At 33.1% G+C, this 21,447-nt stretch overlaps 4 protein-coding genes across 6 annotated transcripts; 1 reads left to right on the top strand and 3 right to left on the bottom strand.

Moving 5' to 3' along the window:
• Window positions 1–11,239: 11,239 nt before the first annotated feature.
• Window positions 11,240–16,520, bottom strand: NiPp1 (nuclear inhibitor of protein phosphatase 1). The gene is made up of 9 exons (XM_013316103.1): window positions 16,342–16,520; window positions 15,745–15,959; window positions 14,814–14,922; window positions 14,259–14,361; window positions 13,790–13,873; window positions 13,003–13,213; window positions 12,176–12,278; window positions 11,775–11,866; window positions 11,240–11,383 (listed from the first exon to the last, which is right to left on the bottom strand). Exons 1-9 carry the CDS (start codon window positions 16,368–16,370, stop codon window positions 11,286–11,288), a joined length of 1,044 nt encoding a protein of 347 aa, XP_013171557.1. The 5' UTR covers window positions 16,371–16,520; the 3' UTR covers window positions 11,240–11,285.
• A 225-nt stretch (window positions 16,521–16,745) lies between these two features.
• Window positions 16,746–18,533, bottom strand: MrgBP (MRG/MORF4L binding protein). 3 transcript variants are annotated; one of them, XM_013318695.1, is made up of 5 exons: window positions 18,064–18,533; window positions 17,667–17,744; window positions 17,491–17,595; window positions 17,293–17,409; window positions 16,747–17,053 (listed from the first exon to the last, which is right to left on the bottom strand). In XM_013318695.1, the coding sequence occupies exons 1-5, from the start codon at window positions 18,416–18,418 to the stop codon at window positions 16,965–16,967; spliced, it is 744 nt and encodes a 247-aa protein (XP_013174149.1). In that variant the 5' UTR covers window positions 18,419–18,533; the 3' UTR covers window positions 16,747–16,964. The 3 variants fall into 3 exon arrangements, with proteins under 3 accessions (XP_013174218.1, XP_013174149.1, XP_013174064.1); XM_013318610.1 differs by having other exon boundaries at window positions 16,751–17,074; XM_013318764.1 differs by lacking the exon at window positions 17,491–17,595 and having other exon boundaries at window positions 16,746–17,074.
• Window positions 18,534–18,757: 224 nt separating this feature from the next.
• On the top strand, window positions 18,758–19,440 carry LOC106122383 (12 kDa FK506-binding protein). The gene is made up of 3 exons (XM_013318364.1): window positions 18,758–18,922; window positions 19,011–19,171; window positions 19,274–19,440. The coding sequence occupies exons 1-3, from the start codon at window positions 18,886–18,888 to the stop codon at window positions 19,400–19,402; spliced, it is 327 nt and encodes a 108-aa protein (XP_013173818.1). The 5' UTR covers window positions 18,758–18,885; the 3' UTR covers window positions 19,403–19,440.
• Window positions 19,441–20,092: 652 nt separating this feature from the next.
• Window positions 20,093–21,426, bottom strand: Pex10 (peroxisomal biogenesis factor 10). Its single transcript, XM_013317521.1, has one exon. It carries the CDS (start codon window positions 21,325–21,327, stop codon window positions 20,506–20,508), a length of 822 nt encoding a protein of 273 aa, XP_013172975.1. The 5' UTR covers window positions 21,328–21,426; the 3' UTR covers window positions 20,093–20,505.
• Window positions 21,427–21,447: the final 21 nt, after the last annotated feature.

Consider the following 21,447-nt stretch of genomic DNA (forward strand, 5'->3'; position numbering starts at 1 on the left):
TATTTTAATATTTTTTTTTCGTTCTTTAGATAACCATTCCTATAGACAAGTCACGCCTTTAAGCTTAAGTAGGGAAACTTTGTAAGTAAGTTGAAAGGTTGATATGTAAAAGGTTTCCTTCCTCGAGGTGAATGGAATATAAACGTTAGCTTTACCACGCGACATTTACAAACAGTAAAGCATTTATACAGGATTCACACATGTAGAGCCGCATAAATATGTAGAGATAGTTTATTGAATAAACTATCGATATTTGATCTAACGTTTAAGGATTTGGTTAACGGAAAACTTGTAAAAGTGATACCGATTCACGAAGTTTTATGAGGAAAAAATCAACGTATATGCATAGTTGATAAAAAAAATATCAAATCATCAAATTTTTGTCTGTCTCTCTATATGCCATGCCATATAATGCCATCATTCGAAAGCGCTGCGCCTCCTTACTGCGGCGAGGGAGTGGCAGCCCTAACAGGATCCTGAGCGCCTTGACGGATAGGTGGGACTCGGCGATGCTAGAGCATTGGATACATTTACATGTAGACTAGCGCATTCTGGCGTCGCTGAGGAACCTTCTTTTTAATTTCAATTGTTTATATTAACATTAGTTTTGAAGCTAATAAGAATATGGATCCATGTTATCTGAGATAAATAAATTATTATTATTATTATATGTATGTTTATCTGCAAGATCGCGTTTATTCCGGGTAATATTCGAAACGGCTGGAATGATTTTGACAGGACTTTGATGGGAAAGTAACTGATGCAGGCTGCCATGTTACAGGCTACTATTTTAATTCTGCGCTTACGAAATAGCCGGGTGCTAGGTTTTTGGTAAATAGGAAGTAATTCAAATATATATTGAAATATAATCGTGGTGAAAAATAACTTCTAATATACAATGTCGTCTTAAAAAACATATAATCATTACCCACACTTCAGGTTATTAAAATTAACAGCAATATCAAAATGTCGTTGTACAAAGTACATAATTAATATAAATCCATAGTTTGGAAAACAAGACCTTCATTAAAATATTTTCATAATTTCAATTTCAAGACAATATTTAAAAACAAAAGACGCCGCGCTCAAAATGTAAAGAGAAAATGTTCAAACATTATCTTTTGTATTGGAAAATCTAATTCAAAAGTTGCCGCCGTTTATTTTAAATTTGGAACTCTTTGTCTGTTCCAAATTCAAAATATATTCTTAATGTCGTTGAATTTTTAATACATTATGATAAGTTTCATAGAATTAATTTTATAAAACACAAACATTTTATTAAAAAATAAAATATAACAGTTCTATTTAAATTTAATCATCCCGAGGAAATTCGCAGGCGTTTTCTAGAAAACAACCAATTTACAAATTCCAATAACTTTAAAATTAAATTTAATATTAAAAAACAGGAGACATAAACATTTTTAGAAGCGTAGTAAAATTTAATTTAATGTCAAAGATTAAAAAATATCAGATGGTAAGCTAGTAAGAAAAATATACTTTTTTTAAGATGTTTTTCTGTGATAAAATTTAGATTGCTATTTTATCCGGCGTGGGAAGGCCTTCAACAGTAAAACAAGATATTGAATAAGGCTATTCAAACTTTCGTGAGACATTATACTAACCTGATATAAACATGGCTAAACACTCACGTATATACATTCGTCCGGTGGCGGCACCGACTAGTTTCTAGCCCATCGGGGACCCTTCATCAGGATGAGTGGTACTGGTATTATTTCGCGGACGCGGCCTGTCGCTGTCACTGTGTGAGTGAGCTCTAAGCTATAAAGCTCTTTGAGGCAACTCTTGTGGAAGATCGACGTATAGTCACAAAGTATATTTCTTCTTTTGTCTCATACTTTTCTACAATTTTTTAACTAGTTTTTAATTTAAAAACAAATAATAATAATTACTTATTACAGTAATTACAAAAAATATCAATCTATACGTATCATTGCAATTGATTCAAGGTTATTCAAGGTCGACCTTGAATTATTCATTACGGTTCAACAAAACACGTGGGCATTAATAGAAGCTAATCGGATGACTTAATGAAAGGTCAAACATAATGCGGATTAGAATTATTACTCAATTAACTGCCATCAATGATTAATGAGTAAACACTTATTGATTATAATTTAATAAAGTTGTAATTAAGCAAATAAAAGCCTACAACATTCTTTTACGGGGGATCGGCATAGTATGTGCATCTCTATCAACCGTCATATATGTATCCACCCCCTTCTAACGCACATCCTCTTTCACACAATGCAAACATACTTTTTTTGATCTTCATCTATCTTTGTAGCCGTCCACATTTAATCTTGTTGCTTTTTTGTTTATGTAATCATCATCCTTCTGCATAACATGTCCAAACCAATAACCTTTTGCTTTATAAGTTCTTGATCCCTGGCGCTACTTCCAAACTTCCTCTAATATACATACGTATTGAATAACACCAACCAGTTTAAAATTTAGTTAACCTTACGGTGAGTCTCCATACATTATCTTATATATATAAAAGAAAGTAGTGTTAGTTACACTATTTATAACTCTAGAACGGCTTTACCGATATGCCTGAAAATTGGTGAGCAGGTAGCTTAGAGCCAGGAGACGGACATGGGATACTATTTACTCATTTTTTTTAATTTATGCCTTGAAGAGCTGCTTTTTATTTAACTTATTATACTAATATTGGATGGATGTGATGTGAATGGATGGATGGGTGTTTGAAGATATCACTAGAACGGATGAACGGATTTCGATTAAATTTGGTATAGCACATAGTCTGAAAGAACACATAGGCTACACTAATTATATTTTTTTATATATACAGACAGCTAGTCTTCGATAAAAAGAGAAACAAAATAATTTCTTCAAAATATTTAAAACTTATATATAAAAATTCAAAGTTGTATTTTCTGTAACTTTATCTGTAATGTTACTTTACACATTCTGAAGACAATTGCGTATTATAAGAGAGTTAATATCTGTTCAAGTTTTAGTATATTGAAAAATTAATGGCTGTTCTCAGTCATGTTGCAATTTCATTGGAGCCTGCACGAGCGCACTCTCGGTAATTACCTCACGTAGATATTGACTATCGACCGCTTTGATGTTTAAGAGACAGGACTTGTCAATCCAATCGCATTTCCCTCTATTATACAAACAATAAGTTCAAAATTTACTTACTTATGTGCTCGTTTCGTTAAAAGCTAAAGGTGTTATATTTTTTGTAATCACTATAAGTAAAAAGGTCAAAGATATTTCATGCGTTTAATACATCTGTTAATAAATAAATATTTATTAAATTATTTTAACCATATTTCAAGATAAATAAATTTTTAATTTTTATAAATATAATTTGTTTAATATGAACTTATCTACAAAAGAATAAATATTTTTTAAACTTATTACAAAGTAATATGAATGTTTAAAACATTAGTAAACTTTCATTTAGCGCGAATTTACCTTCAATAAATAATAAATAACGCGCCGCTCCTAAAAGCTTTTGTCCTAATTGTTGGACTAATTCTTAACAGGCCTTTGTCAATCACAATTATTTCATACCTTAATATGTATATACTTGTAAGACTTTATTCTTTCTTTAGTGTGTCTTATTAATTAATTTGTTTTTCTATGCCGCTGTAACATACGAAACAAAAACATAATTATTATGAATGGGAAAGTTTAGATGGATGTTTGTTAGAAGGTATCTTCAGAACAGCTGCATAGTTTAACTGTGGCTTAGTTGTAGAAATTGGTATGGAAGATCACATAGGCTACTAATTAAGTTTTTTATATTCCGCGACTCAAGCGACACCTAGTGAAACATTTTTTATATCATAAGTTAGCAAACGAGCGAGCAGCCACTTAGACATCCGCAATTGCCGATGCGTTGATGCACAGAAACAGAATATTTTCCCTTTCTATGCATCCTCTCATCCGGAAAATCAACTTCTGCTTCCAATCCTTTCCTTATAATTAAAAGGGTGGGAAGGAAAGAAGTAAATAAATAACGCTGTGCTATTATCTCTATCAATTGAAATTCAAATTACCACCAGCATGCCTGTTGCATAAAACGTGGTTAAATTCAACAATTCATTGAGCAACGTACATTATGTGAGCTTCATACAGCTGGCAATTTTAGAAGCGATCAATACTTTATTGTGTTCATTTCCAACATAACGTATTGTCCATTTCATTTGTCGAATGAATTCAAGGAATTAATGTGTTTGTTAATTTACGTTTCGGCTATATTATGTTTCATTTAACGTAGGTTTCTGAAACCTATACTCCCGTTAAAAACATGTTATCTCTATTTTGTCAAAGATAATGACAGAGATAACGATATGTTTTATACTGAGATTTTAGTTTCAAGAACCCACTGTTAGTAAAGCTTGAATTATTTGTCAATATTAAGTGAAAACAGATATCTTTTTTTAAAACATTTATCTTAATTTCATGTGCATTAGTCTGCGTAGTATATTTATTAGATAGATTGAAATAAATCTACTACGCGTCGTTTTATCACACCTTATAACAAAAACCTTTTTTGATACAATAAAATATTGATTCTTTTTAATGTATATATACTTTGATTCCTAATATAATTTCAATACTAGGCGGTTGCCCGCGACTTCGTTAACGCACACGAAAAAGCAGTATCGATCTAACTGTACCGGAAATTACCTGGACCAAACGCGGCATTGCGGACGAAAATTAAAAAAAATTGGATATCAGTTACACAAATACATGAGTACGAAATATGATTTATTAATATAACTTCGATATTACACACAGAAACTCCAATTTCCTTAATATTTAAAGATAAGATTTTTGACGCTTTATAAATTACAAAAAAAAACAAAATGAGAATAATATCATAGAATAAAAAGAAAGTAAACATATACACTAATATAAAATAGCGGTGTTACAAAATACAAATTCAAAAATGTTTTGTACCTGTCCTTAAAACAATTCTAAAATCAAATCAAACGTCAAATTCATGTTGAACTTTACATAAAATAATTTGGGAAATGTTTCGTTGGAAGCCAGTTATTAAATTCCTGCCATATAACGAAATTACAAACGTTGTGTTACAATCCGACTAATATAAATTCTATTTACTGAAACATTTTCTAAATTACAACAACATTCGAAACATTCATTTCGTCGGGCAAATTATTTTAAGGAATTTAAATTGTATTTTTCGTATATTTAATATTTTTAATAGATCCGCTGTTTTCATGGCCCGGTATTACTTAGATTGCAAGGCGGGTCGCAACTTGCAGCGGAGATGCGGTTATTTAATTACCTTGGACATAGATGACAAACATTTGGCACGTTTATAAACTGTCATAAATTTATTAGAGTTTCAATTGGTCGACTCTGCAAAATACACCTTCTAATTTCCTTAAATTTAAGTTGGATGGAAAGTAACATTTAAAATTCTACTTTTTTCTTTCATAGAGAGAAAGATGTGGCAAATGTGTGTCAAAATAAACAGTTTTTATACGTAATAGTGCCAAATGTATATAAGAACACATGTACTTTTGTTGACAAACCAAATAAATAAATAAGTAACCTACAATTTAATCGTAGAATTCTAAGATTATTATTTTGTATAGTTTACATTACATTATTTTTAAAACATATAGATTACATATACTAGTAGTGATAGGCATAGAAAGAAATGGATATATTGCTTGAAATATTACGTGAATAAGAAAGGAATGGTGTCTGAGATGGCAGAAGAAGACCTGATGCCCCGACATTACACGCCTATGATACGGACGCATGATGATTTTTTGTGCCAAAACAAAAAAATGTTTGTAACCCCTGCATTAGTTAATGGTCTCGAAGCATCCCCGCTCGGAGTGGAGACTTGTTGCGCCGCGGCCACAACTTTGATAACCCAATTTACACGACTAATGAATTACATTATGCTATAAAATATTGCTACACGCTGTGTAGTTACAATTTAAGATTTTCACTTGCTGTTAGTTTTTCTAAGTTTTTTCTTATAAATGTAAAACAGGACACAAGTTGTTTATTGTGTTTTCATTTAAAATACTTGAACTAAAATATCAGGCTCAGGGGTTGTCAGTTAGCTTGCAATCTGCAGGTCCTGAGTTCGAATCCCGCCATGTACCAATGTGTTTTTCGATTTCCGATTTACATATGTACATTTAACCTTACGTTCTTACGGTGAAGGAAAACATCGTGATGCAACCTGCACATACCTGAGAAGAAATTCAAAGATATGTGTGAAGTCAACCAACCCGCACTTGGCCAGCGTGGTGGACTATGGCCTTATCACCCTTAACTTAGGGTAGGCTCCGAGCCTCTCGGTGGGGACGTATAGTGAACTGATGATGAAAATGTAAGTATATTCTTAATCTTCATTTTAATTTAAAAACCCGGGATGACATCTATTCTTACGAATCTTCGCCGTTGTGAATTCGCTTAGATAGCAGTGACGTCACATCATACATGTGACGTCAAAATCAAAGAGATTTTAATATAAATATATAGTTGGTTGATCTATGAACTATGTTAAATTGCTTTGGTCAAAACATTTACAATTTACTTATTATCTTTTATACTTAAGTATAATCTTAAAGTTTCAAATAAGTAGCCTTTGTGTTCTTCCAGACGGTGTTCTACGTCTGTGCCAATTTTCATCAAGATCCTTTGAGCCGTGTCGAAGATATCTTATAATAAACATCCATCCATCTAAACATTCACAATTATAATATTAGTAAGATAACAAAACGGCTATTATATTGAAAAATCGATAAAGTTGCGAGATAAATCCGTATCCAACTATTACGTGAGTATTTTCTTCTTATTATTCTGTGAGACTTTGATAGATGTATAAATAAGTGGTAACATGCTACTGGAAAAGCAATATCGTGTCGGAAAGATGAATAATACGTGTTGTACTCATGTCCGAGAGAAAAGGTTTAATCTATACATACAATTTGGGATATGTTGAGATATTTAACAAACTAAGCAATTTTAAAGCAAAGTGTAACCTTTTTAGTGGAATTAAATACATTTAATATAATATTAGTGATTTTTAAAATCGCTAAAATTGCTTTTTGCTAAAGAAAATGAATTAAATAGTGCAGTGTACTTTGCCATTTTGTAAAGCTTTTTGTTCAAATGAAAAAAAATAGGTTGTCTATATTTTAATCTTGCTGTTGTAAAATATTTGTATCCTAAAGTGAGTTTATGTTTACATCTAACTCTTAGACTATATAGTACAGGAGACAACAGTTCTTGAGTTTTCCGTACGTCTGTATAAATTAGATTGCACGAGTTCCGGAGCACTTCGGTTATTATGTTACTCGAAGTAACTTTGCGGCAAAGACTATGTACTATGTTATGTTATTAAAAAATTGTTTTAAACTTATACAAGATTCTTTAAAATTAAATACGTGACACTCTCATAGTAAGGGCTCAGTACGCCTGGCGTAAATATTCCAGAAAATTCATTCTTCATGTATCTTTTTTTAATTATTATTATAAAGATCGTCAATATTGTTGGTATATTAACTTAACAATTATAGTATTCTAGTCTTTAGTATTGTTTCATGTATACATTAAGACAGGGTAATGATTTTTTTATATACTTTTTTTGCTGTGAAAAGTTAAGCAAGTTTCTACAATGTCACTGTCAATAATGTCATTGACCTGAAACCAAATACTTTTGGCCACGATCCATTATACATGGAATAGATGAAACATTAATTTCCATTTTCTTTCGCACGCCGCAACTCCGCTTCAGTAGACTGCCTATGAAATTTATCTTGACATCAAATGTGCTATCATTTATGACGTATCCATCTCCTTTACTTTAATATTTTTTTTAAATTCATTATAATAAAAGCATCTTTGCAAAATCACTGAAAGTCACTTTAATATGGTATTTAATTATTTTTAATTATATGTACTCGTAATTTAAAAAAATATTTGGAGCCTATATGTTCTTCCAGACTATGTTCTATTACTATGCCAAATCTCAGCGAGATCCATGCAATCGTTCTGGAGATAATTTCTAACAAACATCGATCCATCCATCCAAATGTTCGCATTTATAATATTATTAAGATATGATTTAAAATTAATAAAAACCTCAGAAGCCGTAGTGAACTATAATTGAGGGAACTTGATCGTCGCAATTCCGAGATGTTTTGATATAATTATGTGTAGACGTGGAGTTGTTCCCGACTTGGCGACCGAATTGAATTAACTCGAGATGACGTAGTTGTTTACGTTACCGTAGACATCCATTGCCGTACTTTTATATTGTCTTCTCTTTTATCTTCTTTAACATAACAGGGACAAAAATATTATTAATACTATGCAGTGGAATACTACTGTTTTTATTGAACTTCTATAGAGAAAGTTATTTTTGTTGATGGAAAAGAATAAATTTCAATATTTTCAAATAATGTACCAATCTTACTAATTTCATAAATGCGAATCTTTAAATGGATGGATGGATGGGTATGTTAGAAACGAATTTATTTACTAATTAAATTGTTTTTAGGCTTAATATATAAGTAGTTAATAAGCTACATAATTATATTTAAACTAGCTGTCGCCCGTGACTCCATGCGCGGAATTGAAACAAAAATAATTGTAATAGCCTATGTGTTCTTCCAAACTATATTCTTCATTTATATAGAATTTCAGTTACATTCATGTAGTCGTTCTGAAAATATTCTTAACAAACATCCATCAAACTTTCACATTTATTTAGTAAGTTAGTAAGATGTAAATAGCAACGCTTGTAGACTGAACAACTTATAAAAATTTATAAGTTTTCAAAGCAATCAACTTATCCCCGCATCACTCGCTTTATGCGTTTGAAAGATCAAAAGGCAATCGTAATTTATGCGCACTGAAGCAGTGTTCTATTTTCAGTAGCGCTTTTAAGAGCTTTTAATTATTTAATTTGTCTTCTTTGAACACAATTAATTTATAGATTAATTAGTTTATTTATTATTTACTATTAATCATTTTATTATGAAATGACTAATTATTTAATTTAGAGACAGAAAGAAACCAGCGGTAAAATGTATTTACAACCTTTTGTATAGTTTCACCAATCAAATTAAAAAAAATACTTATTGAAATTACTTATTACGCTTACTAATTGAGATGAAAATTTAACATACACGTGTAAATCGCGGACAATAGCATAATTGTCGCCGATCTGATGATGAAGCTGAACCGTCCATAGGAACTTGTAAACGACACATTGGTCTATTTGTAAATATCTTAACGTTCTTTAAATTACTTAAACTTTACTTCTAATTTTTTTTTATTATCTTGAAATCGCTAGTTTCATGGCTCCACAAGCAATGTATTATATCGTAGCACCGTAACGGTCGTAGCCACGTAGCGGTCAAGGAGTCAATAATGCTACGTAATTGCCACAGAGTGCAGAGTGGAAAGCGGTCGTCAATACGCTCCCGATGGAATATGAGTGGATTGCAAAATTTCAATAGCAATTCACTGTTCATACAATTTTTATGTATGAATGTAGTCTAAAGCCTATAGAATAAACTACTTGACATGCTTTTTTTTATATCATAAGGTGGCAAACGAGCAAGCGGTCACCTGAAATCGCTGAAATAGCGAAGCGACCGTTGCCCATAGACATACGCAATTGCATATGCGTTGCCTTCCTTTAAGCGACGGAGGAGAGGATGAACAGAAAGAAAATATTTTCCCTTTTCATGCATCCTCTCATCCGGAAAGTCCACTTCCACATCCTTTCCTTATAAGAAAAAGGATGGGAAGGGAAAGAGGACTAATTTTGGCCTCCGGGACGCACACTCATCAGACGAAACGCGGAATTGCTTCCACTTGACGCCTGTCTTCAGTGTGGTCGTGGTATTTCACCGGGCGAGCCGGGCCAATTCGTGCGAAAATGTAAAAGCGGGCTCTACCACTGTTAAATTGTAAAATGAATTACATTTAAATTGCCCAATTGGTTAAAATATAAATGCGAATATTTGATCGGGTGTTTGTTAGAAGATATCTCTGGAACAGCTGCATGGATCTCAGATGGCTTAGATGTAGAACATGGTCTGGAAAGCATATACTATTTTTTTTCTCAATTACGTGCGAAGTCGTGGGCGACGGCTAGTTTTAACTAAGATTACTTAGTCAGCTTAAGTTATCAAAATATATTCATATATACAAAATTATACATCTATTTTGTTAGCCCAGATTTAACATAAACCCCTTTATAACAAACCTTAGACTAACTTAATTCGACTTAATCTCAAGGTATGATAAAAGGATTACTTATTGATTGTTTGTGTTAACGTGTTTCCATTGTTGTGAAACTTGTATTATTGTGTGTTTATAAAGAATATAAATTCTAAAAATCTTTGTGAAATTTTTGTTTGCTTCTTTACAAAAGCAAAATATCATCCTTTTATGTGCCTCTTTAATATAAAGCATATGTACTATACATATATATTATGTACGTTAATTTAAATTATAAGTCTTTTCTTTTAAAAGGAAGGATGGGAAGAGAAAGTGGATTTGACAGAGTACATATGAAGAGGAAATATTACTTTTCTGTGTATCTTCTCCGTCAATTAAAGGTAAACAACGCAATTGCAATTGCGGATATCTATGGGCGATCGCTTCGCTATTTCGGCAAATCCAGGCGACTCGCTCGTATGCTATCTTATAATATAAAAAAAGACAGACGGACGGACAATAAAGTGATCCTATAATGGTTCCGTTTTTTTCCTATGATGTACGGAACCCTAAAAATGATCCTCTATGGATGAATAAAGGCACCGATCTACATAAATGGATAGTTTATTACTGCAAATTACAGCTTTTGTTTTGTTCCGAATCAAACGCGCATGTTGAGTCTCTTGACAGTTCATTACATTATTAGTTCCTACTCTCACCACCACCGACAGGAACAATCAGCGCCAAAATGGCGGATATCAAAGAGGCACAAAATACCCCAGTCTATAGCCTATCCATGTATAGAGATCAGTGAATAAAAGACATGTGTACGGTATCCGCAATCATTTATTCAGGCACAAGAACACTTTCAGACACGGCTACCTATAACAAATTCATATTCACGCATCCAATATAACCTCGGAATTCACTTCCTTTAATCCATGTACATCTACTGTATAGTCTGTGACGTCACCGGCGGGGGGCGGGGCCGGCGCGGCCGGGGGCGGGGCCTGGCGCGGCTGGGGCCGGGGGCGGGGCCGGGGGTGAAGGCGGGGCTATACTCCCGATATGAGACCGGGTTTCCTCCCCGGCCAGGCCTCCTTTGCGTATTTCTTCTTCTTAGGCTCGCTGGACGGACCTGCTTCTTCCGGAGCTGTGGGAATCATGGATTTGTTTAGTTGTTAGTTATGTAGAAGGCGATGTGAATTTTGTTACGCGTTGTTATATTCTTTGTTTTTATTTACTATGGTTATGTACATATTGTGTTAAATTGGATATATTCTGTAAGAATGCTATATAGTTATTAATAAATAAATAGATAAATAGAATTGTAAAACTAATACTAGTATTTTTACTGAACTAACTTAAGTAATGTTTTTTACGTATGTATTTTTTTGTAAATTTCATTGTAACCTGTGATTTCAACGACATTATCAATTTTGACGTGTGAAGTGTCATTTTAGTCCCATTCTTATACAGAGTGTCATAAGAAAGGTCATAGGGTGTCAATTTTTTGAAATGAATAAACAACATGTATATCAGACCGGCGTGTGGTAGGGGCGGGTGTATGCTGAGATGTGGCTCTGGACCCTCCAGCTCCACGTCGGGTGCGGGGTTCGGCAGTGACAGACCTAATCTGAAATTTACATATATGTAAAGTTATTTTTTAACTAACGGTAACACGCGACTTTGCACAGAATTGAAATAATTAATCTATAACATGGTCGTGTACTTCATCTCCCTTCTAATCACAGATTCGTCAAAATCGATCTAACCATTCCGAAGACTACCCGGAACAAAGGCGGACTTGCAAAGTTTTGTCTGTCTGAAGCAGGCGGCCATGTTATAAGCTACTCTCTTCTGTGTTTACGAAGTCGCGGGAGACTACTAGTTAAACAATACCCATGTATATAATGTTAGATATGTAGTAAGTAGTACGACAAACCTAGCACCGATGAGACTGAGATGCGAGGTGGGCGCGGGCAGGTCTGAGTACAGATTGTTGCCGCGAGATATCTCCTGCAGCCGCAGCGAGTGATGCTGCTGATCTGTACGCACACAAACAAACATACATAAAAAAAAGATAAAGTATTTACTGCCACAGATAAAACACACAAACATTGATCTTTATAAATAGGTAGGACATTAAATTATTCAAACTTTCGTCAGACATTATACTGAGCTGGGGGCCGCGTCCACGAAATAATACCAGTACCACTCATCCTGACGAAGGGCCCCCGATGTGCTCGAAACTAGTCGGTGCCGCCACCGGACGTATATACGTGAGTGTTTAGCCGTTTTTATATCACTTTAGGTAGGAAATTACTTGGAAATTATAGCTTTTGTTTTGTCTGTAGAAGTTCCTATCTATGTTATTAGTACGAATCCTGACCAAAGCTACGGAGTACAATCAGCACCAAATACATCAATTAAGCACAATATAGCATGGTTTATAGCCTGTCCATGTATAGATGGCACAAACTTGATATAAAAGAACTGTAACTGACCAGGTTTTAGCCGACATCTTTACAAATTCAACAATCAATCACTAACTTAATGACTTTAAAATCTAATTAATTTAAAAGACGCGTTACATGACAGAGATGCAAGATATAACATACAAGGAGATAGAAAGAGACGGCATACCCATTTTGAATTATATTACAAATGTATCAGTTTTAGTGTTTGTTGTATACGATAGTGGATTCAGGGGGTCCGTGTTGTCATAGTCATGGGGTCATGAGGTCATGAGGTCATGTGGTGTGGTCTTACTGTCATCAACCGCATGCAACTTGAGTTTCCTTGTCCCAGCGTTGGCATTGGGCACTATGGTAGACCGCACCAGGTTTCTGAAGCGGCCCACACTGGGGTCGATGTCTTCAGGGTTGATGATGTCCACCTCCTCATTGAAGGATACGTTGCGCTTCTGCTTCTTGGCGACACCCACTGGCATTGATGAGGAACGCTTCGTGCCAGCAGCGGGCTGCAGAACACGGGATGTAAGTAATCAAAGTACTTGACTACTTAGTACTTGACTAACGGATGTATCATAATTCAAGGTTCCCTTAACTTTAACACACATTTAAAGTAACTCTATTTATCTCGCTTTCACGCAAAAACTACTGAACCGATTTAAATAAAATTTGGTACTTAGTCTAGAGCCTGAGAAAGGATACAAGTTACTTTTTAATACGAAAAATTGTTGAAAATTGAACGGGGATTAAAATATTGTATGGAAGTAACATTTTTATATCTGGAAGTTTTTTTATTCACATTATTATTACTATGATTACCACAAAGAGAACATTATTCATACATCTTACTAATATTATAAATATTTAGATGCATGGATGGATGTTAGAAGGTATCTCCAGAACGGCTCAACAATACTTGATGAAATTTGACACAGATGTATAACATAGTCTGGAAGTACACATAGACAACTAATTAAGTTTTTTAATTCAAGACAGACAAAGTCACGGACGTCAGTTTGATTGCTGTGCGTCTTAAAATAATTTATCGTTGGTATTGAAGTAAGAGAAGAGTAGATGTAAGTTACCTTGATAACATCAGTGGCGTCCTCAGTGGATATTCCCAGCATGGATATCCTGCGGTTGTGAGCCGTGTTGAACTCTGTTAAATTCTAAAATGATACTAACTTAATAATTCTACATGTTTCAATTATATAAAAATTTACATTAAAACAAATTAAAAATATAGGATTTATTCGGTGGAAATTAACAATTCATCATCAGCCTTATCCTGGTAACTGATGTGCATCAGTTTTTCCCGATGCTTTCTACAATTACCATATATTTGTAAATAATTAAATAAAAACTATAAAACAAAATCTATAAAACAAGCTTCTGAAGTAATTTATATAATAATTTTAGTAAAAGATGTATCAAATTTTTCTTTAAACTACATTTTTGTGAATTTGTAAAAATTTAAATATTATAAGTAGGCATAAAAAACTAAATTATGTTAAAATCTTTAAAAATAAAACAATATATTAAAATGAAACTTACATCTAACTCCGTCTGTGTTTCAGGCAGTCCGAGCAGAGCTCCTTCCGTTTCAGTATTGGGCAAATCCTCCATTATACCCCTAGAGTTGCCTGTCGGACGTTCCCTGAAAGTAACCATTCAAGTTCTCATGTAAAAAAAATCTAAATTTCAGTTCTAAATAAAGAAAAAAAATTGTTAGTTTAGTCTAAATAGCTTTTTTATTAGCAAATGTGGCTTTACTGTTATTATTTTATACTCATTCCATGCCATTAGACTTTATTAGGCAAGTGAACTTGTCAGGCAAGTACGGTAGCACTGGATGTGTTAAGTTGAAAGATTAACGAAGGAAATTTATGGCGCGAAAGGGAACAGTGTCGGTAAAACTATCTTAGACAGACTTTTACAGTACAGATGAATGAAATACTCAAGAAGGGTGGTTTGAAGAGTTCCCGAAACATAAGTGAATGTAGAAAGAAGAAAAGTGTGTCAGGGCCATGTCAAATGGAGGTCTGTTGTCTCTGCCTACCCTTCTGGGTTATTGGTGTGTTATTTGTTATTATAAGATATAAAGGTTACCTTATAATATAATTTCTAGTAGAAGCACCAAAATGGAAGGTAGAGTCGATAGGCAACTGCGTTGGCTTATTGGCTTCTAATCTCATTTTGCCTATATATGTGCCGTGCGCTGGAAGACAAATTATAAAATAAATACATAAATAGTCTACAGTAAACTATTATATTATATATAACTATTGAGAGAACATTGTTATTTAATTAAAGAATACTAATAGCAGTATTTTTTGAGGAACAAACAAACAGATTACCACAAAGTTTTTGATGTATGATAGATTTTTCTAGCATGTAAATTAGTGAAACGACAAAAGATAATCTTAGGACAAGTATTCATCCATATAGTCAAACCTTAATAAGTGAAAAACCTTTATAAACAAGAATCATTGTTAAGTCCTGACAGGTGAAATGCAAAGGGAATAACTTGGAATAGACAAAATCTATAAAAAATATTGTGGTTCCTTGGACTATTACTTATCTAGGTTTGACTGTACTTAACATTAAATACTATTTCTGAAACTTTTTTATATCATAAGGTGGCGAACGAGCGAGCGACCACATGAAATCGCTGAAATAGCAAAGTGACCGTTGCTCATAGCGTATGTCAATTGCATATGCGTTCACTACCTTTAATCGACGGAGGAGAGGATGCACAGAAAGAAAACATGTCCATGCATCCTCTCATCCGGAAAGTCCACTTCCACTTCCCATCCTTATAAGAAAAAGTATAGGAAGGGAAAGAGGACTAAATTAGGCGGGATGCACACTCATCAGACGAAACGCAGAATTGGTTCCACTTCACGCCTGTCTTCTGCGTGGTCGTAGTATTTCACCGGGCGAGCCTGGCCAATTCGTGCGAAGATGTTAAAGTGGGCTCTACCACTGTAGTACTTTTTAGTTAAAAGTTTTCCAACATATATAATATAGATTTACTTACTACTTCCTAAATCAACAAGAAAAGCTCGATTCAAGTCTTTATGATAAACAAATGCTGCATGAACTCTTGAGCAACTCGCATGATCAATACAGAAGTCATTCATTTGTGGATTGCGACCAAATAAATAACATTTTTTCTCATCTATCATTAGTTTTTGTATTAATTTATCTCCTTTTAACACATCCAAGTGCAAACCTGTTGGAGGTTTACCAGCCCTGAAAACAAATCAATATTACATGGTGGAAAAAAAATTACTCTATAGTTAACCTTAAAATTCGACAAAATTATTACTAAAATGTATTACATAGCTTCGATAGTAAAAATGCAAACATTAATAAGACAAATTTTATTATAACCCTATAAAAGGTACATAAATAACCGACAACACTTATCAGTAGCAGCTAAATAGAATCGTTTAGGCGAGGGCTTGCAATTCAAACATGCAGTTGTTGGCAATTGTTGCAAACAGTAAACGTATGTTATTATATAGGGAATATTCAACAATCACAAGTTATTTATTAAACAAAAGCATGCAATAACGAATCAAAACTAAATGGCGGCATCATCCTCCCGAAGTGAAGAAACGAATAATCTCACCAACTGGGCACTTCATAATGATTCGCCATAATAATTTAATCATCTATTATATATAAAACAACTGGAATTTTTAACGTATCATAATTTTAACGCCACAATATACAATATTTTTTTTGGTTTGGAAACCTTCGCCGCTCAAACGCTGTCACTTTGACATTTTTTCAATTACACAAACCACAGATAAACAAGAGTTCATAGAGTATAAATAAATATCAAAAGATGTGGCATCTGCACCAAAGAATTTTATGAAATCATAATCAAAGAAATACCTGAACAAAATAGAAAGAAAACTTTTATATACAGTAGGTATTGTACTGCACTTGAAGACAAAAAAAGAAACAGCATACAAGAAACATTTAAATTTTATTTAATTTACAGTAAACTTACAATCTAACTAAAACATGTCATTTAGAAATTAAAATCAGTTAAACAACACTGTATATACCATATACACATTATGTTTAAATTGTAATAATATTACTAATGTCATACGTAGTTTACGAGAAAAAAACATTCATAGTACGATTTCTTCTTTCCCGCCCTTTCCCGAGAACTCTATGTTCCATCCATGGGCGTTGCTCTGTTTGTCAGAAGAAATGTAGATATGAATGAGTGTGTGCATGTCAAGTTCTCCGTCTTTTGGCGGGAACTGTCGCAGGCGGGGTAGAGGTGTTGGCGCGTCGCCGACCTCGTCGTGTGCTGCTGTCTTCATCTATAAGAGGGGAATCCCAAGCTGAGGAAAACCATAGATAATAAAATCATACATTATTAAACAAAACAAAAATCAGTGTTTGCAAGAAGTCTATAATTTGTGCAAGAAAAAATAGAACTAAAAAATAACATGTAAGAAAAGTAATAAATTCATTTTTTTATTAATTATTTTTGGCCAGTTTCGTTTTTATTCAATAATTTGGACAAAGAAAATATAATATGTTATAGACTTATTTTTACCTGCTACCGAAGTAACTTTGGACTTTGTGGTTTTATCTCTTTGTGGTACTGATTTTCGACTAGTTGTACTTTCACGAGGACCAGATGCATTTGAGTCTCTTGAATCCCGTCTCCTATCTAACATACACCAAACAAAAAATACATACAATTAAAAAAAAGTAATTATACTCTGTTTTACATTCATACAAATATTCATACCATATTCCTTCTCGGATTTGATGCTAGGAGTATCAGTTGATGCGTATGAACTGCCACTCTCTTTCCTTGTCTTAGTAGCCAGTGCACTTAAACTATCCTTTCGACCTGAGTACAATAAAATCATTTAGCTGGTGCCTGACCACCAGATAATAAATGTGTAAAGAATAAAAACACACCTTTTGTAGTCCCATCTTTTGCATTTCCTCTAGAATTACTTCTGGATGTTGCAGTTTTTGGAGATGGGCTTCTGCCATCTAAAAATTAAATTAAGAAAAATCCTATTAATAAGAAAAATGTAACATCCTGCATTTCTAAAATATTTAAATCATTGTCCCGTTGTTGGAAAATTAGCAATGTATATCAAATATGTTCATAATGTTATAACTTTACAAATAAGTCATTAGAATTGAGAAAAAATAGCTCCAATAGTATAATGGTTAAAGTTACACATTACAAATAAAGTTGTAGGTTCAAATCCTCCATTCAACTGTTTTCTTAAACCATATCAAGCACAATTTTTTAGCTTAGTTGAAAATGTTTTCAAAACTATAAGTAAAAGCATCACAATCTTACCTCCATCACTATCATCAGCAAGTATAGCTTCTTTGCATTTTTGTTTGATCAGTGGTCCAAAGTCTTGTTCCGGTAAATTGAAAACGACTTCGTTATTTGGAAATGGTATAGGCTCGGTATCCTCAAGCATAGCCATGTCGTAAAGTGTGTCCAAATGTTTCCAAATATCTTGTGTTGATATTTCTTTAGTTATAGAATTAGTTAACTTTTCCCAAATACCGACCATATGAAAATGTTTCTTTATACCAACCGGCTTATGGTTAGCCATTGCGTAAAATAGCTGTATTTCCATATCAACATCCCATTCTAGATTATCGTGCGTTTTCATCTCTGATTCCTCTTCACTGGATACCATTTTATTTTGGAATGGCTAAAATGTTCCAATACTTCATTTATATTTTAGCAATATAATTAAAACAACAATGCAATACAACAACAAAGATGTAAAGTATTTTGAGTAAATAAATTGAAACTTGACATTGACAATGACAGTTATCGAGCGATGCAAAGATTAAAAATGTGTTTTTATTACATAAAAGTTAATATTAAAAGACAATTTTGTAAATGTAAAAAAATATTAAATTTTGTGAATACCAGTTAACTTCAAAACTTAGCGTGACATACCAGCAAACGATTGTATTGAAAATCGCGAGTATCATTTTAAAAACTCTTCGATGTAGGTAATAGGTAACTAAGAAGTAAGAAGTGACGTAAACATACTCTATTCTTTGCACTTTGCTATAAAATTCTGACTTTTCTCGAAGTGGCTGGTTCGTTTTAATTTTCCTATAATTTTCTTTCCTAATTTGATAGTATCACAAAATGGGTGTGGATGTAGAAACTCTTTCTCCTGGAAATGGTATGCAAATAAATATTTACTACCATGAATATTATTTCTACGGGTATACAATTTGACAGGTTACACATTCACTTGTTTATTATTTCAGGCACCAGCTATCCTAAGCCTGGTCAAACTGTAGTAGTTCATTACACAGGAACACTACAAAATGGGAAGAAATTCGATTCATCGAGGGATCGCGGACAACCCTTCAAGTTTACTCTTGGAAAAGGTGATGTTATCAAAGGGTGGGATCAAGGACTTGCCAAAGTAAGTCAACACTTTCAGTGCCACCGGCACACTCTACCAAATCATTTAAATAAGTAAAAGTGTAGTATTATTCAAAGTGTTAATGTGTTGTTTTTGTTACAGATGTCTGTTGGAGAAAGAGCGAAACTAACATGTACCCCAGACTTTGCCTATGGCTCTAGAGGCCATCCAGGTGTCATCCCTCCTAACTCCACTTTGATTTTTGATGTTGAGTTGTTACGCGTAGAATAACTTTGTCTCCATTCATTATATTGTTGTAACTTTATAAATTTATAAAAAAAAATAGTATTTTTTATCTATAATTTTGTTATGAGCAGTATTTTTTTTGGTTTGTGACTTAGTTTCTTTTGTTTTATTTGAAACAGAGATGTTGCTATTAGCTACAACGATATTGTCTATGGTAGTTTAAACCTTGAAATAAGATTCTAATTTGGATAGTCAAGCTAGATTTTTGCATAATATAAAAGAAAATTGAAATGCCTTTTTAATATTAAATATTTATTAATCTCTTTTTGAGGTAACTCTCTATTACAAATAACTAATTTCTTTGCAGCACAAAAACACAAATTGTTATTTTTCTAAACAACTGCTCAATAAAAATTGGTTTAGAAATGTGATATGATCAATGAAAGTTCAAATAGAAATTAATTATTACAATACTAATGTTATTTTATTAAATTATAAAGATAAATGTAATATTATAAATAGCATTTTATTTTGCATTTACTTAACATTGCTGAATCTCGGAAGACTAATATTAAGTAGGTTGTAAATTTTAACAACTTTATAACTTTTCTGTTCCTTAAAGAAATATTTTAACTTATGTTTAATGATAATTGGGAGTTAAATAAAGATTATTCATAAAAATTACAGTTTTATTATCACAGTCACCATAAATGTTTTAATTATAAACTTAACAATTTTAATATGAAAATGTCATCCAATCTTATGTCACTTTAATATTATAAATGCGAAAGTTTAGATAGGTGGGTGTTTTTTAGAAGATTTCTCTAGAATGACTCATAGGTTTTCAATTAAATTTGGTAAAGATGGCATAGTCAGGGAAAAACATAGAGTAATAATTAATTTTGGAATGGCATATCTTCGAAATTGTGTAAAATATTATCTTCCAATTTCTCATTGTTTATACCTAAGACTTGGTGTGGGCGGATTTAAAAAAAACGCTTAATTAGTATACTATGTGATTTACCAAATTGTTTTCTACATCTATGCCAAATTACACAAAGATCTGTTAAACTGTTCTGGACATACCTTCTAACAAACCATCCATCTAAACTTTTGCATTCATAATATTAGTAAGTTTTATTATTATACTATAGTTCTCCAGGGTAATAATTCATAAGTGGTACAACTGTATTCTTGGTAAAAGGTGAGCGGCACAAGGGACAACTTTCCAAAGGCCCATAACAACATTGCAAACAGAACACATGTCCACAATGCAATACACAAGGCTGCAGTATCTCTTCCAAACATGCCACACATGTCGTGTTACTGTCTACCTCATTAGCAAAGTTTGATAATTGTTCCATGTTCTTTTTAGCATCATACAAACATTTCCCGCTTGAAATAAATGCATGCAACAATGTAACTAATCCTAGCAACCTTAAATGAGCATAATATGCTGCTGCTGCAGGCCTAACATGTACATAATCAATCCCAGTTACTAATTTTCCAATCTGTAAAGGTCCACCATGAATATACGATAGTGCTCTGTGTACACTTTCAATTTGAGGAACTATCTCACTTAATGTTTTGATAACAATTAAAATACTGTTTTGTATTCCTGGTCTTAAAGTTGCGGTGAGTTCTACGTTCTTTTCAATATGTCGCAGTAATCTTCGAGTTATATTTTCACCGAATGCTGATAATAGGATGCTAAGCAAACGATTGCTGAATGTTGGTAATTTGTGATAGGTTTCGTCAACTTGAACTATTCCTGAGTATTCCTCGCCTAGTGTTTGGAGATCTTTGAGAGTTGTACAAGATTTATAAAGAAGGGAAGCTATCGGAACAGCTCTTGGTGCATGCTGAGAAGGCATTATTCGTCCCAATGATCCGGCGAGTTGTTTCTCATAAAAATCATCCTTTTGCCAAGCTCGTAATACTTCTGCTGGCTGTGCACGTGGTAGCGCCATATTTTTCCTTGTATACGCTTGTAAATAAAGAAGTTAACTTTTAGTTTTGGAAGAAAAATTCACTTAATAACCTTTTTTAGAAGTGTTTTTGAGAATGACATTGACACAAATTGAACTGAC

Source organism: Papilio xuthus, unplaced genomic scaffold, assembly GCF_000836235.2.
Source record: "Papilio xuthus unplaced genomic scaffold, Pxut_1.1 DF829758.1, whole genome shotgun sequence".
Classification (NCBI taxonomy): domain Eukaryota; kingdom Metazoa; phylum Arthropoda; class Insecta; order Lepidoptera; family Papilionidae; genus Papilio; species Papilio xuthus.

Coding starts and splice junctions, on each gene's coding strand:
- NiPp1 (XM_013316103.1), bottom strand. CDS start 16,370: ATGGCGAATCATTATGAAGTGCCCAGTTG. Junction 14,362..14,813: donor ACTAGAAATTATATTATAAG/GTAACCTTTATA, acceptor GGTTACTTTCAG/GGAACGTCCGACAGGCAACT. Junction 13,214..13,789: donor ACGCCACTGATGTTATCAAG/GTAACTTACATC, acceptor CGTGTTCTGCAG/CCCGCTGCTGGCACGAAGCG.
- MrgBP (XM_013318610.1), bottom strand. CDS start 18,418: ATGGTATCCAGTGAAGAGGAATCAGAGATGAAAACGCACGATAATCTA. Junction 17,745..18,063: donor TGCTGATGATAGTGATGGAG/GTAAGATTGTGA, acceptor TTTAATTTTTAG/ATGGCAGAAGCCCATCTCCA. Junction 17,596..17,666: donor AAAAGATGGGACTACAAAAG/GTGTGTTTTTAT, acceptor TATTGTACTCAG/GTCGAAAGGATAGTTTAAGT.
- LOC106122383 (XM_013318364.1), top strand. CDS start 18,886: ATGGGTGTGGATGTAGAAACTCTTTCTCCTGGAAATG. Junction 18,923..19,010: donor AACTCTTTCTCCTGGAAATG/GTATGCAAATAA, acceptor TTATTATTTCAG/GCACCAGCTATCCTAAGCCT. Junction 19,172..19,273: donor GGGATCAAGGACTTGCCAAA/GTAAGTCAACAC, acceptor TTTTTGTTACAG/ATGTCTGTTGGAGAAAGAGC.
- Pex10 (XM_013317521.1), bottom strand. CDS start 21,327: ATGGCGCTACCACGTGCACAGCCAGCAGAAGTATTACGAGCTTGGCAA.